This window comes from Aphelocoma coerulescens, assembly GCF_041296385.1.
Source record: "Aphelocoma coerulescens isolate FSJ_1873_10779 chromosome W unlocalized genomic scaffold, UR_Acoe_1.0 ChrW_unloc_scaf_1, whole genome shotgun sequence".
NCBI lineage: Eukaryota > Metazoa > Chordata > Aves > Passeriformes > Corvidae > Aphelocoma > Aphelocoma coerulescens.
This window is the reverse complement of record NW_027184080.1, coordinates 3,786,549-3,802,579: the sequence shown is the minus strand read 5'-3', so window position 1 is coordinate 3,802,579 and position 16,031 is coordinate 3,786,549. Positions and strand designations below refer to the sequence as shown.

The window sequence follows — 16,031 nt, the reverse complement described above, 5'->3', positions numbered from 1 at the left end:
TCATTCCAGTCTTTGAGTTGGTCTTTTAGTATGATCTGTGAAAGCATATCTTCATGTGATACTCTGACACTTGAGCACATCTCAGTCATCCAATGTTGTTATGACATACTGTGCAGTACAACTGCTTAGTTTAATCAGTCCAGTTTGCCATCCTGCTTACCATTTCTCATCCCTATGCTACTTTCTCCATTGTACTACCCACATGGGAAAAGTGATCCAGCTGAGAGATACCTAATTCTGATGAGTTCTCCAAATGTGTCCGTCTTCAACATCTCCAAACAGGGTGTTGGAACAGCAGAGAGGGACACACAGCGACCTATGCAAGCCAAAGACTTTGCAACTGTCATGGTTTTGACTGGGATAGAATTAATTTTCTTCTTAGTAGCTGATTGTATTGTGTCTGACAGAGATAGAGTTCATTTTTCCTTAGCAGCCCTCACAGTGTTTTGCTTTGCATTGGTAGCTGGAAGGGTGTTGATAACACACCAGTGTTTTGGCTACTGCTGAGCAGCCCTGTCCCTCTAACATTCCTTACCCTCATCAAGGGGCTGTGAGTGGGCAAGATCCTGGGAGGGGACACAACCCGGCCAGCTGACCCAAATTAACCAAAGGGATATTCCATACCATATGATGTCAGTTCAGATATAAAAGCTAAGGGAGAGAGGAGGAACGGGGGGGCATTCATTATTCTACAATGTTTGTCTTCTGGAGCAACTGCTATGCGTGCTGAAGCCCTGCTTCCTGGGAAGCGGCTGAACATCGCTCTCTGATGGGAAGTAGAGATTAACTTTTCCTTTTGCTTATGTGTGCTCAAACTTTCACTTTTCTTTTTTTGCTTTAGTAAACTGCTTTATCTCAACCTACTAGTTGTTTTCCATCTTATTTTCTGTGCCCTGTCCCACTGGGAAGAAGAGTGATAGAGCAGCTTGGTGGGCACCTGGCATCCAGCCAAGGTAAAACCACTACACTGGTACAGTGCTGTGTTTTAGATTTAGTATGAGGATGATGCTGATAACACTGATGTTTTTATTGCTGCTGAGCAGTGCTTACCCTGAGTCAAGGGCTTTTCATTGTCTCATGCTCTGCCAGTGAGGAAGTACACAAGAAGCTGGGAGGGAGCACAGCTGGGACAACTGACCTGAAGTAGCCAAAGGGATATTCCACACCATGAAACGTCATGCCCAGTATATAAACTGGGGGAAGTTAGCCAGAAGGGGCCAATCATTGCTTGGGGATGGGATGGGCACTAGTCAGTGGGTGGTGAGCAATTATATTGTGTGTTCATTGCTTTTATTGTACATCAATTGTTTTTATTCTGTCCTTTTCATTAATATTATTATTGTTATTATTGTCATTAGTATTATTACTATATTTTACTTCAATTATTAAACTGGTTTTATCTCAAGCCATGGGTTCTGCCTTTTTTCTGATTTGTCTCCCCAAGAAGGGAGGAGGAGTGAGTAAGCAACTGTGTGATACTAAGTTGCCAGATGGGAGTAAACCACAACAGTCATCCATCCCATCTTTCCACCAAAAGAAATCAAATTAAACCATAACCTTCTCTAAGGGGTTAAGTCCAGCAAGATCTGCAGAATTAGAGTAAGACACTTAAAAGACTTTCAGGTATGGCCTACTGGCTATGGCCCTGCTTGTCCATAACCTTTTTTTGTTTCCCTTACCCATGGCAAAGGAGAAGAGGGTTTCTCTGAGCTGACTGACTGAAAACCTGACAACCTTCTATGTTGAAATGACCAGCCTAGTAGATGAGGGGAGAGCAGTGGATATTGTCTACCTGGACTTCAGTAAGGCTTTTGACATTGTCTCCCATAAGATCTTCATAGGGATGCTCATGAAGTATGCACTGGATGGCACACAGTGAGGGGGACTGAAAATGGGCTGAATGTCTGGTGATCAGTGGCACAAAGTCTAGTTGGACGACAGTAACTAGTGAGGTATCCCAGTGGCCAATACTGGATTCAGTCCTATTTAACATCTTCTTTAATGATCTGGATAAAGGAGCAGAGTATACCCTCAGCAAGTTTGTTGGTGACACAAAACTGGGAGGAGTGGCTCCATCCAGAGGGACCTTAACAGGCTGGACAAATGGGCTGACAGGAACCTCATGAAGTTCAACAAGGGCAAGTGCCAAGTCCTGCACCTGAAGAGTAACAAACCTAGGCACCAATGTATATTGGGGGCCACCCAACTAGAAAGCAACTTGGCAGAAAAGGGACCTGAGGGTCCTGGTGGATACTAGGTTGAACATGAGCCACCAATGTGCCCTTGACACAAAGAAGGCAAATGGTATCCTGGGCTGCATTAGGAGGAATGTTGCCAGCAGGTCAAGGGACATGATCATTCCCCTCTAATCAGCACTGATGAGACCACACCTGGAGTTCTGTGTCCAGTTCTGGGCTCCTCAGTACAAGAAGACAAGGACATACTGGAGAAAGTCCAGCCAAAGGCCACAAAGATGATTAAATGACTGGATGAAAGGCTGAGAAACCTGGGACTGTTTAACCTAGAGAAGAGAAGGCTTAGACGGAAATCTTATCAATGTGTACAAATACCTGAAGGAAGGATGCAAAGAAGATGAAGCCAGGCTCTTGTTGATGGTGCCCAGTTACAGAACAAGAAGAAACACAGGAGTTTCCATTTGAACATCAGAAACCCCTTTTTTACTGTGAGGGTGACTGAACATTGGGACAGGTTGCCCAAAAAGTTTGTAGGGTCTCCCTGCTTGGAGATATTCAAAAGCCATCTGGACATATACCTGTGAAGCAGGCACTAATGACCTTGTTTCAGCAGGGGGCTTGGACTTGATCATCTTCAGAGCTCCCTTCCAACATCTACTCTTGTGTATGAATTTTGTCTGGTTTTTCTGGACAAGCATTTAACATAGGTGTATCTCCACTTGAGTGATCATAACAAAAGGGCCCATACAGCCTTCTCACTTGCAGGATGTCATCTAAGGCACCTGTCACACTTCTAACATGAAAAGACAAGAATATATTCTATTCAACTGTCAATTCTCTTCTGTTTAGTACTATAAAACTAAACTTACACTGATTCATAAATAAGTATGGCCTGATCCTGCAGGCTGTTCACTGTGAACACATCCTTTCCTCTCAAACAGGAAAAACATGAAACTTTTTCCTTCTATCACTATCTAGTTTTGAAAATGAGAGATTTAATCTTTTTTTTGTAGCTTTTGAATCTGCTTTTCACTCTCTGGTGTGACAAGAGATGTTATTATATGAATTTGATTTTTTTCTTTGTTACCAAAGCCTCCACTCAGTTACCTTTGAATACCTAGGTTTTCACCTCAGGAGAACTTTCTCAAAGTACAGCTTCTTTAGAAGCAGCTGTTTGTTCCACATGTTTTCTGGGACAAGCACATTAAATCTCATATAAGTAACATAAAATTAAAATAATGGAAACAAAGAAGAAATGGTACAATAAAAGGGTGGGAGAAGTGATACTGGTTTATCTGAGACCCACAGAGAATTTATGACACTTATCTTCAGATTTCCAGCCTTAAAAAAACAACAAAACACAAACACAATTTAAAAAAAAAAAAAAAAAGAAGAGTATGTGAGACTGAGTAGAATGAGAAATGCATTTTTATATAATTTTAGCTTTATACTTCAGTTCAAATCCTCACCCCAACTTATGGACAAGGACAGAATAAGGTCCATTGCTAATATGATATTACTCATCTAGAATCAATAATTTCACATGAAAGGTACTGCCATCTTGTCCACTATTAATGGTGGTATAAGATGAAATCCTAGCAATCTAGAAAGTTACACAAGACTTTAGTGACTTCAAAACTTTGAAGCATGAAAAATTGTTATTTTTAAAAATTTTTTTCATTTTCACATCATTTTTAAAAAACCACTACCAGCAAGTCATTCAACTACAGACTAACCATTTGGTGTACTTAGTACAATTTGTAAAGAAGAAAATGGGTTTAATGAAGAATGGGTGATTATCTTTGTCCTAAGAACCTCTAAGCAAAACATGTGCAACACTATTACATTTGGTCATTACTGCAGTTTAAATGGGGCGTGAGCTCTGGTGGCAATATACTTACCATCATACTCTGGGAAATAATCAACTAAATGGGAGTACATAATTTTCTCTTCCAAGAGATCTTTTTTATTTAAGAACAGAATGACCGAAGAATTCTGGAACCATGGATATGTGATAATTGTCCTAAAGAGTGCTTTGCTTTCTTCCATTCGATTCTGGAATTTAGAAAAAAAAGAGATACATTTATGCAGTTGTGAAAATAATTTAATTTTTTTTTTAATCAATCAATGCAATTCCATTTTAGTTGATAAACATATCCATTTCACATTTTCCATCTTCTTACCAAAATGTAAGATTTAACTGATTCATTTACAATTCATAGGTATGTGGTATATTAAATATGCAGGCAGTTTCCTTTTGCAAACTCAATGACTCAAGCATAATTATTCTTTAGAACACAGGCCATGGACACCATACCTATAACAGGTACTGTTGTAAATACTGACTATGCACAGTTATGATCAGCCAACAAATTCATGGGTACTGAAATGCATGTGGTTCAAGGCAGAGATAAATGTACAACAAGACATAATAACCAAGTTTCAAGAACCTTATTTATTTTATATTAGTTTCCTGAACTTTAAATGCAAGGAATCCTTAATTTTTTGAAAGAGATCAGCATTAAAATAGTTCCAGGTAAATTTAGAATTTACTCATTGATAACCTGAGAATATTTGCCCAAATCAAAGGCTTATGACATAAAATCTTACAAATGGTAAATTTGTTTCTAACATCGAGTGAGCCTTTACTTAAGCCTTGTTTAATTGCTCCTGCAAAGCATTTTGCATGATAGTGGAAATTTAAATAAGTGAAGCATACAGTTCTGTTTGCAAGGGCTTCCTGACACTGTAAAATTCTGTGTGGTTCGATACAATTCTGAAGAACTGTTAGGCTGACACGATGTAGGCAATACAGAATCAGAACAAATTGAGTTGGAAACCAGGAATTAACTCTACTTCTTTATTATTTGAAAACTCTAAGGCAGGCCTGATTAGCTACTATGGAAGCTTTTTTTAGGAGATGTCTCCTGAAAACAAGAGTTTCACCACCAAACAGGCTATTATGATCTGATTAGTGAGACATGCCTCTGTCCGAATTAATGTGTAAACTAGACCATATGCCTGTAGATACAAAAATGCTGCTAGCAAGGATTTTCTTGCTATTTTCCAAGTCTGTGAGAGACTTTTCTCTCTCACAGAAGAGGTAGCAAAGTATATAAACAACCAAGCCACCTGCAACCTTGAAAAGTCTTGTTTATGGTATAGTAGAAAAATATTTTGACAATGGATGTTTTAGGATTTTAGCCAATCACCCCAAGGGGTGGCTTATCCTTTGTCCAATTAGACTATGAAGAAAAAAGTCTATAAAAGAGTTTGTAAAATAATTAAATAAATCAATCTTGCTGCACAATTCATGCCTGCTGGATCTTCTCCTCCTCCTCCTCCCTATGGCTGCGGGACACGGTGATATACCCTAGGGCCCAGGCCTGCGGTAATATATGCCAAAGTCAATAGTACAGATTTTATTTAACAGTAAATGTGAGGTAGAGAGATAGAAAGAAATAGGAAGAGAGAAGGGGGGGACAGAGTGAGAAAGAAATTAAGCAAAAGATATCACCACCATGTGGATTCCTGAAGTGTCCTTCTTCACCCTGGTCTTTGGTGGTGGGGGTCCCAGAGTCATTCTACTGGAGGTACCACCTTTATACAGTCCAAGTTCCAGGTATCCAAGGGGTGGTTGTAGATGTTCCCACAACTTGGACTGGCATGGGTGTAAGCAGTGGTTTCCTTTCCCACAGTCTGCACAGTGGAATTTTGTCCAGTGTGCTAATTCCAAACCTTCACCTCTGTTTAGGCCTGGAATTAGCGCCTTCCTTTTTGCCATCCATGCTTATCTCAAGTTCCTGTTGAGGTGGCTTATCTTATGGGAATAGTGTTTTGAGACATGTAATCGCATTCTTAAAGTCCTCACACAGGCTTCTATAGAACAAAATCAAATTGAATCTTTCAGATTCTGATGTTGCTGAGCCATAGAATCATAGAATTGTATAAGTTGGAAAAGGCCTAAAAAATTATTGAGTCCAACCATTAACTCAACACTACCAAGTCCACCACTAAACCATGTCCTTAAGTGCCACATCTGCACATCTTTTAAATGCCCTCAAGGGATGGTGACTCAACCACTTCCCTGGGCAACCTGTTCCAATGCTTGATAACCCTTTCAGTGAAGAATTATTTCCTAATATCCAACCTGAACCTCTCCTGGTGCAACTTGTGGCCATTTCTGTTTGTTCTGTCAATTGTTACATAGGACAAGAGACTGACACTTTGTTACAACATCCTTTCAAACACTTGTAGAGAACAATAAGGTCTCCCCTGAGCCTTCTATTCTCCAGACTAAAAACATTCATTACCCTCAGCTGCTCCTCATAGGACTTGTGTTCCAGATGCTTCATCAGTTTTGTTACTCTTCCTTGGATGTGCTCCAGCACCTCAATGTCTTTCTTGCAGCGAGGGGCCCAAAACTGAACTCAGGATTTGAGGTGTGGCTGCACCAGTGCTGAGTACAAAGGGATGAAAATTTCCCTAGTCCTGCTGGCCACACTATTTCTGATACAAGCCAAGATGCCATTGGCCTTCTTGGCCACCAGGGCACACACTGGGTCATGTTCAGCTGGCTGTCAACTAATACCCCTCACATCCTTTTCTGTCGGGCAGCTTTCCAGCCATTCTTCCTCAAGCCTATAGCATTGCATTGGGTTATGACCCAAGTGCAGAACCCAGCACTTGGCCTTGTTGAACCTCATACAGCTGGCCTCAGCCCGTTGATCCAGCCTGTCCAGATCTCTCTGCAGAGCCTTCCTACTGCCCAGTAGATCAACACTCCTTCCCAAACTTGGTGTCCTCTGCAAACTTACTGAAGGTGCACTCAATCTCCTCGTCCTGATCATTGATAAAGATATTAAACAGGACTGTCCCCAATACTGAGCCCTGGGGAACACCACTAGTGACCAGCTGCCGAATGGATTTAATTCTATCCACCACAAGTCTTTGGGCACATCCAGCCATCCAGGTTTTTATCCAGCAAAGAGTATACCTGTCCACCCAGTTTCTCATAGACAGTGCTGTAGGAAATGGTGTCAAAGGCTTTGCTAAACTCCAGGTGAACAATATCCACAGTGGGTCACCTTGTCATAGAAGATCAAGTTAGTTAAACAGAACCTGCCACCAGTACACTTGGGTGGATCCTAACCCAATACCCTGTGTCTGCCTGACCCCTGCAGCTCCTGCTAAGGCTGCAGTTTTCTGTTACATTTTGTTTGCCACCCCCAGGTGTGCCCACCTCTGCCATTCCAGCCGCCACTCCGAGGTTCCTGCTACAGCCCATTTCACCATCCAGAGGGGCACTGAGACCAGCTGCCCCTGGGGGTTTGAAAAGGAAGCCCCTTTTCTATCTCTTCTACCAGCTTGCCCACCATTACCGTGTGGAGAGAGGCACCTCAGCTCTTGCTACAGCGCCCCCTGCAGCCGTGGGAGAATCATCACACCTGCCCTACCCAGCCAGGAGCCAACAGCACCCCTGCCGGCTGTGACCATAACTACACCAAAGGGGAAAGTGCTTGACAGCTGAGAGAAGGCTGTTGGGTTTCTGGTTTTGTTTGTTGTTGCTGCAATTGTGGTTGGTTGCCTTGTTATACATATATATATATATATATACACACTAGTAAAAAACTGTTATTCCTTTTCCCATATCTTTGCCTGAAAGCCCGGTAATTTTGGAGTTATAATAATTTGGATGGAAGGGGGTCACATTTTCTATTCCAAGGGAGGTTCCTGCCTTCCTTGGCAAACACCTGTCTTTCAAACCAAGACATGCAATCAGTTGCATTGATTTCAATGGTGCAAGAATCTCATTCAAAAAGGAGAAAAACTGAAATATCAACAAAGCTGAGCATAAAACATGAGCTCTTAGGTCAATCGTTAAAGCACAATTTCAAAGATTCCTTTTATAACTTTCTAATATACAGACCTTATAACAATATCATAGTTAAAATTTGAGGGGAGTCAGAGGAGGGGAAAAACGGAAGGAGTACATGCCCTAAATTCACACAGTTTTTTTTTTTTTAATCGGTTTTGTTTTCTATGGTTTTGTTTGGGTTTTTTACTGTCACAAACTACACTCACGTCATGGACAATAGTATCTCTAACTATTAAGGTTTGAGAAAATAAAACACCTAATATGCTCTAAAGACAGGAGCATACCTGTCCCTTCTTCTGATGTCTTAGCAATAATAAATAGTGTAGGATTTAGCTCTTCCATTCTGTCCCTGTAATTTCTACCTTCAGGTGGGTGGTCTTTCCAAAACTGAGCCCCTCCTTCAGAAGTATATAAAAATATTTATCAGGCTTTTTCCCTTTCCCTGTTGTTATAAGGAAGGTAGACAGGATTTTGTTAAACACATATTAAACTCTCAGCAGTTTTTAAAAACTGTCCCAAAAGCCATCACTGTAAACCTGAATTTAAAATGTATTATTATGAAAAACTATTAGCCTCTTTTTTTCTATTGAAAGGCTCACATGAATAAAACCTCTTGCTTTTTGTAGTTTGATAGAATCAGAAAGTTTAAAAGAAAGCAGAGGCATAACAAAAGAAGCAAAGAGATTAAATGTTATAACTTAAATACTGATAGAATACGAATAGAAAGTAATGGACTTTTAATGAAAATATTACAGTTTGAATGTACGAGTTTAAAGACTTTTTGTTAAACTTGTCACTCATTTACAATGAGGAACAAGTGCAGTAAATTTATTTTGGGGTAGCTGATAAATATTCAATTTAAGCATACAGGATAAATATTAGGAGAATTAATTTCTTACTGTTATGAATGTCTTATTATTATTCCTGGGCAACCTGCTCTAGCTGACCTTGCTTAAACAGGGAGGTTGGACTAGATCATCTCAAGACGCCCCTTCCCACTTCAAGCATTCTGTGATTCAGCAAAGTACTTAAGCCTAATTCTAACTGTAAATATGTATGTATTTCTGCAAAACTGATCCTTTGCTTATCACTAGACATAAGAGAGAAATTGTGTTGTAAGATGCTCTGTTAAGAATTGAGTAGGAAAATATCATCATATGCGCATCTGTTGCTAAATAGCTCTTCCCAGGAGGGAACCTCCTACATTCTTTGCACTAAGATACTGGGACACTTACATTTGGAGAATTTTCCATTTGTTTCACCATAAATTACTCATTATAAAATTAGGACCAGGAATTTACAGTTTATTTCCAGAATCAGACTTATCATACAATACTAGTGGTCCTACCCAATGCAGAGTTTGACTACATGGGTGTTGGGGTTTTAGGAGTTCTCCTGGTTTTTTTGGGTTTCTTTTCTGTTAAAGGAATTTTCCCCCCATACATGTTGCTAGGGGAACAAATGGCCAGATACTTAAGAAAAACAAAAGACCTGGCTGCTTTTTGTTTCACCTGAGTGTGTGGGCAGTCAGTCTCGGCGTTTGGACAGAGAGGGAAGCTGTTTTCTTCAGCCGATTTTCCTTCTGCTGGAGAAGCCCCGGGATCCCAAAGCCCGCCTTCCCTGCCCCACTCGGAGCTGGGCTGTGGCCACCCTGCCCCGCCATTGCTCCGAGCCTTCGCTACGTGTTGAAAAAGTTCGACGACTTCGGTGGGGGAAGACATTGCAGAACAACCAATATGATTGATAAAAGCAAGCTCCGTTTATTAGCAATCCAGAGGCACTTATATAGTATACCAGCTTGTTAACTCTTAAGTGGCTTAAACCTATCAAAGCACATTTCTGCTTCTACATAATTAGACTACATTGGCAAGCTTCTACTAGTTATGTTATGATTAAAGAATTCAGGGTTCACCCTCCCTTCTCCTGGTCAGTACATCTTATCTGCACATCCTCAAAACTCCCTTTTTGTTTCTCAGGCCTGTTTCTCACACAGGGATTTTCTCATGGAGGTTTTTGCTTGCAGGCCTTTGCCTGCACAGTTCTGTTATTGATTTGCTCCCTTTATCAATAATCCATGTCCCTAATCCTCTAATCATTTTGCAACAGCTACGTTGTAGCCCTGCTGGCCCTGCCTGCCCAGACCTCGGGGGGGGGGGGTTCCCCATTTGGATACACCTCGTCTGCCATCCGGGATTTGTGCTCGCCCCTGCCGTTCCAGCCTGCTGTTCCAGCCTGCTGTTCCTGAGGGTGCAGCCAGACACCAGGATCGACTGCCTAGGGATTTATGAAGCTTCTTTGTCCCATCCCTTCCCAGGATCCCAGGCCACCAGTGCCGCGTGCTCCCCGAGCTCGCTCCAGAGCACCCCCATTGCACCTGCCCTGCTCACCAGGAACCGCCAGCGCCCCTGCCGGCTGCGAGCAGAACTGCACCCGAGGGGAAAGGGCCTGACAGCCAAGAAGGCTGGGACTGGGTTTGTGATTGTTTGCTGTTACTGCCATAATTGTTGTTTGTTTGACTGGTCATACACATATAGATATATAATAGTAAAGAACTGTTATTCCTATTTCCCACATCTTTGCCTAAAAGCCCTTGATTTCAAAATTATAATAACTCGGAGGGAAGGGGGTTGCATCTGCCATTCCAAGGGAGGCTTCTGCCTTCCTTAGCAGACACCTGTCTTTCAAACCAAGACAATGGGTAGTAAGGGTTAGGTCTATCAATGGTAAAACACCACAGTTAGATGAGAGCAGTTACTTTTATAACCTAAGAGAACATAGAGAGTGTGACTGTGTAGCAGGGATACTGATGCATTGCTGAGACCATTAGGCACCATTGAACCACCAATGGTCACATATTTAATCTATTGAAATGTAAACATCTGTAAGTACTCACACATCTCCCACTGAAACACCACTGAAATGACAGTAGAATATTATACCAGAAGTGTTAGCTGACATTAACCTCTGAAGCCCATCTAGTCCAGCGTTTCACTCAAGTATAGTTATTGGCAACACAAGACCAAGTCAGTCATCGCTTTGTCTAGGAAAGTCCTCCAAGAATGGAGATTTCGCCATCTCTCTGGGTTCCCTTTTCCAGTGCTAAACTAATCTCCGAGGGAAAACTGTTTCCTACAAACACATTAACTACCTGTTTGTACAGCTGAAGAAATATGAACTAGTTCTAGAAATATGAATGGGATAACAAGGAATATAGGGGAAGGCCTCTATTGGGGATCTGACCTTATATCAGATGCAATGTGAAGGAAGCCTTGCCAAACCAAGCAAGACAGTATGGCTCTTTGAAGAGAGGACAGGAGCAGTGGGGACCAGGCAGCATTTAATATCGTTCAATCTCTAGCTCTGATTTTATGAGCCAGCTCTATCTCACCAAATTGCTTCCAGCAAAAGCCTATTTCAGCTGCAATGGAAAAGGCTGCAGACAGAAATTTATGAATGGTTAATGTACAGAAATGTGCAGCTGGAGCTGGCTCAAGGCTTCTCAGTGGCTGACAGCCTTTCATAGTAGTTATGCCAACCTTCACAACAACCCCCTTTGACAGCAGCAAGTTTGTTGAGGTCTCCTTCACAGAGATGATGCTGACAGGTCAGTAGTTTCCAGGGTGCTCCTTTTGACCCTTTTTAAAAATGAGTGCAATGTTTCCCTTTTTCCAGTCACCTGGGACTTTTTCTGACTGCCATGACTTTTCAAATATTATGGAGATAATTCAAAAAGTATAGTTCTCTTTGTTAAAGCATACTACAAGGAAAAAGACTTCAGACAATATCATGCAATGGACTAATTAGAAGAAGAAAGCAGGACATCTTACAAAATTAATACTGTTAATTTGACCATGAGAAGCAGCACAACACTGCAAGTTTTTGAGTCAGATCTCTAACACAGATGACAGGCACAAGTATCAAAGAAGGATTAGATTCTATCATAGTATCACACTGATGCTATCTATAAGAAAAAAGTAGAGCATTTATACACACTCTAAATTTGGTGTTGAAACTTTAATATTCTTTCACAGTTCAAAGTTTATTTGAATTATGCAGTATGAAAAAATATCCATTGAGTGATTACCAAAGCAGCCAAGTTCAATTATTGTCTTAATGAACCTGTCACATCTCAGTGAGGAATAAGAATAATATTTATTGTTAATTTAAGGAGAGAAATGTTTTCATTTCTGCTGCACCCACATTCTGACAAAAATACACTTTGTTTTATGTGGACCTGCTCTAACAGATCCATGTCTTTCTTGTGTTGAGGACCCCAGAGCTGGACACAATACTTCAGGTGGTGTCTCACAAGAGTGTAGTAGAGAGGGAGAATCACCTCCCCTGACTTGCTGGCCACACTTCTTTGTATGCAACCCAAGACACAGTTGGCTTGCTGGGCTGCATGTGCACATTGCTGGCTCATGAACAGTTTTTCATCCACCAGTACTCAAGTCCCTCTTCTCAGGGCTACTCTCAATCCCTTCACCCCCTAGTTTGTATTGATACTGGGAGTTGCTGTGAGAGACTGGAAGGATTGGTGGTTAAAAACATTTCAGTTGAGCGTGTGTGAGGGAAAGGGGCAGGTCGGGCCTTGCCTTTGGTGAGGCAATGCACTGTCCTGTACACCCCACACGCCCGGGGGCCTGTATCCCAGCCCCGCAGTGGCTGCCAATCACTTGCACACCGGAGGCAATGCTCCACACCCCAACCCTGGAGCCCCAATCTAGCCCCAGAGTGGCCAGATGACCAGAAGTCCCACTTGGGGGAAAGGCCCAGGAAAGACAAAGGGTACTTAAGCCAGTACATGAGGCAAGCATATGTCTTGACTCTACCTCCTCTTGGGATTTCTATCAGCTGAACGCTGCTGGAACCAGGAGTGGAAGCTATACTTGTTCTTTTCTATATCTTTTCTGTCTTTGTCTCTCCTTCTTCCTCTAATTCCCTCTTCTCAGAGTTTTGAGTAACTTAAAATCCAATGGGCTTGGAGTTTGCTAAGTTGAATGGACTAAGTTAATGTTTTGCAAAATGTTTTATGTTGATTGACTGCTGCTTTAAACTTTTGCCAAAGTTCTCTGATTTTCTGAAGTTGCCAGTAAAGTTTTTTGTTTTGACCTTTTGAGAATATCTTGCTGGTATGTTTTCCATGCATCTAACTCAGAGTGCATGAAAAACCATAAGCCCTTTTAAGAGGCTCATCAAGTGAGTTTTTGGGGCCTTACGATGCTCCAAACCAGGTGCAGGCCCTTGAATTTGGCCTTGTTGAACTTCGTGAGGTTTATGTGGGCCCACTTTTCAAGCTTGTCCAGGTCCCTCTGGATGGCATCCCATCCCTCACCACTCAGCTTTGTGTCATCTGCAGACTCACTCAGGGTCCACTCAATCCCTTTGTCTATGTCATTACTGAAGATATTAAATAGCACTGGTCCCAATACAGCCCCTGAGGGACACCAGTTGTCACTGGTCTATATCTGGACATTGATCTGTTAACCACTACCTTCTGGATGCAACCATCTAGCTAATTCCTCATCCAACAAATAATTGAGCCATCAAATCCATGTATCTCCAAATTAGAGAGAAGGATGTGGGGGACTGTCAAAAGCCTTACAGAACTTCAGATAGATGACATCTGTAGCTATTCCCTTGTCCATTGCTGTAGTCACTCCATCATAGAAGGCCACTGAGTTGATCAGACAGGACTTGCCGTTGGTGAAGCCGTGCTGGCTGTCTTGAATCACCTGCCTGTCCTCCATGTCCCTTAGCATAGCTTCTCAGAGGTTCTGTTCCATGACCTTCCTGGGCATGGAACTGAGGCTGACAGGTTGGCAGTCATTGGATCCACGTACTGCCCCTTTGGTCTGTCATAAAAGTGATTTTTCATTTCTGGAAGTGATAAGATCCATAATGAGCCTGGAGCCATTCACTCAGCCCCACTACTGGACCACCCTGGATGTACAGACTGATATGTATATGGGTTCTGGCTGGGATAGAGTTAATTTTCTTCATAGCAGCTCATACGGTATTGCTGCCTGTTCAGAGGGGGTCGCCCCTCCCCCTCCCCGAGACTGGTCAAACAGCCATGTGCTCTGAACCTCCTTTGTTCTAAAGCACAGGCAAAACCGAAAGTAACTCAAACTCTGGAGCAGTGTCTGATTGGCCAGTTATCCCGGGTCTGCCCCTAGTTCTCCCCTTTCCCTTCCCCTGAATAAAAGAGAGAGCTCAGAGCAGGCCCGCCCTCTTTGGCTCTGCTCCCTTCTGCTAACATCTCCTGTGTGGCTCTGTCTCTGACTGAAAGCATCTAATTGAAGGATTAAGGCATAAACCAAGGGCTATATTTCTACCTCTTTGCTTCTACTGGTGGTATTAGCTTTGCAGCTACCATTTGCCACTTTTAGAGCTACTGAAGTGCCAGATTGCCTGTGCCGTCCCTCTAGATGGCTCAAGGTTTTCTGAGGCCCTGAACTGAGAGCTTAGCCAGTTAAACGATGTGAGTATTTCCACATTTGGCGCACAACGTGCTATCTCTGAACCTCAGTTCTTCAGAGACTTTTAAGGTGTCCCAGCAGCAACGTGTCTGCTGGAGTTAGCCCTGTACATCCTGCTGTGCCAGCTCTTTTGTAGCCAGCTGTTACTTTCTGCATAACAGCGAGCTCAGAGCTTCAGCCTATCCCCTCCCCCACACCACGTGGCGAGGGAACGGCTGGAAAGTAGGAGACCCACTTCGTTTATTCTTTTCTCTGGACCTGCTTTCCTGTGGTGAATCCAGAATTCTGGTGAGTATTTCCCTGCTGGTTTGGGGACTCATGTCTTTAGCTGGTTTCGGTGCAAATTTTTCTTTTTTTTCCTCTTTTTTTGCAATTTGGGGCTGAGGTTTGTGGTGTTGCTTTCATAGTGGGATCTGAAGTTTCTGCACACCACAGAGAAATATACTACCAAGTTCAAAGCTACCTTTCTTGTACTGGGCATAAATACCCTAAAAATCTAGTCCAATCTTTTGTGTGATGGCTTTTCCAGTACTTTCCTAATCTGACCTCCAAGGATATGAGATCTCCTGAATTTTGGGATAGTGTGGGGAGAAAACTCTCCTCTCTCAGATGATCGGGAGATGAAACAGTTTCAAAATTTTTTCCTCTCCTGTTATTAAGTTACACTTTGCCAGAGAAAAACACAGTACATGAAAAGCCACTGCAAAAACACCCTGTTCATTCCCCTATACCCTTGTCCAACCCCTGTGTCCCTTACCCCTCTTCCCCTACGCTGGAAAACACAGCTAGAGCAGACTGCTTTTTAGCACAGGAGAGCTATCGACCTCCTGGCTCAGCCATGTCTTCTCAGCATCCTGAGTTGGACGGAAATCCGGAGCCAGTCCCAGGACCTTTCCAACCCCTCTTCTCCCCTCCTTTGTCCCTAGTTTCTAGCCCTCAGGTTTTAAGCACGTGAAAAAACCCCTTCTCCCCTGATCACTTTGTTCCTAGGGGCAGCCATAACCATGTGCTTGCAGCCCAGGAAAAAACCCCTCCCTCCAACCCCTTTTCTCCGAATTTGTCTCCGACAATGGCGGACGCCACGTTTCTTTGTCTCCAAACTACACCGCCCACAATCCCTTTCTTCCCCATCCCACAAATTCCTTCTTGTCCCCACTCCCTCCCACTCCTGCATTGGAACCTAACTCCGCCCTGAACCCCGCCCCCACAGAATCTTGTTTCACCCCCCCTCTGTTCCTGCCCATGGCGCAAGTACCGCCTCTGCCTCCCACAACCCCGCACCCAACCCCTCCCCTTCTCCTCTTGCCTCCGCGCCTCCACTCCCCGCCCCTGCTTCCCATTGTCCCACCCCAGGTTCCCACAGTCATGTGACTACCCCTCTACATCTGGGAACCCAGGCCTACCAGGAAGTACCTCCGGCTGCTGCTATTACACTCTCTCGTAATAGCACAGGAGTGAACCCTGGCTGGACGCCCT

The 16,031-nt window shown here is 42.9% G+C and overlaps 1 protein-coding gene across 1 annotated transcript in view; it reads right to left on the bottom strand.

Moving 5' to 3' along the window:
* The window catches only part of LOC138102741 (guanine nucleotide-binding protein G(q) subunit alpha), a 214,959-nt gene that overhangs the window by 2,317 nt on the left and 196,611 nt on the right, over positions 1-16,031 (bottom strand). The window contains exon 6 of the mRNA XM_069000493.1: positions 4,097-4,250. Within this exon, the coding sequence (XP_068856594.1) occupies positions 4,097-4,250 (154 nt within the window). The remainder of the gene's footprint in view (positions 1-4,096; positions 4,251-16,031) is intronic.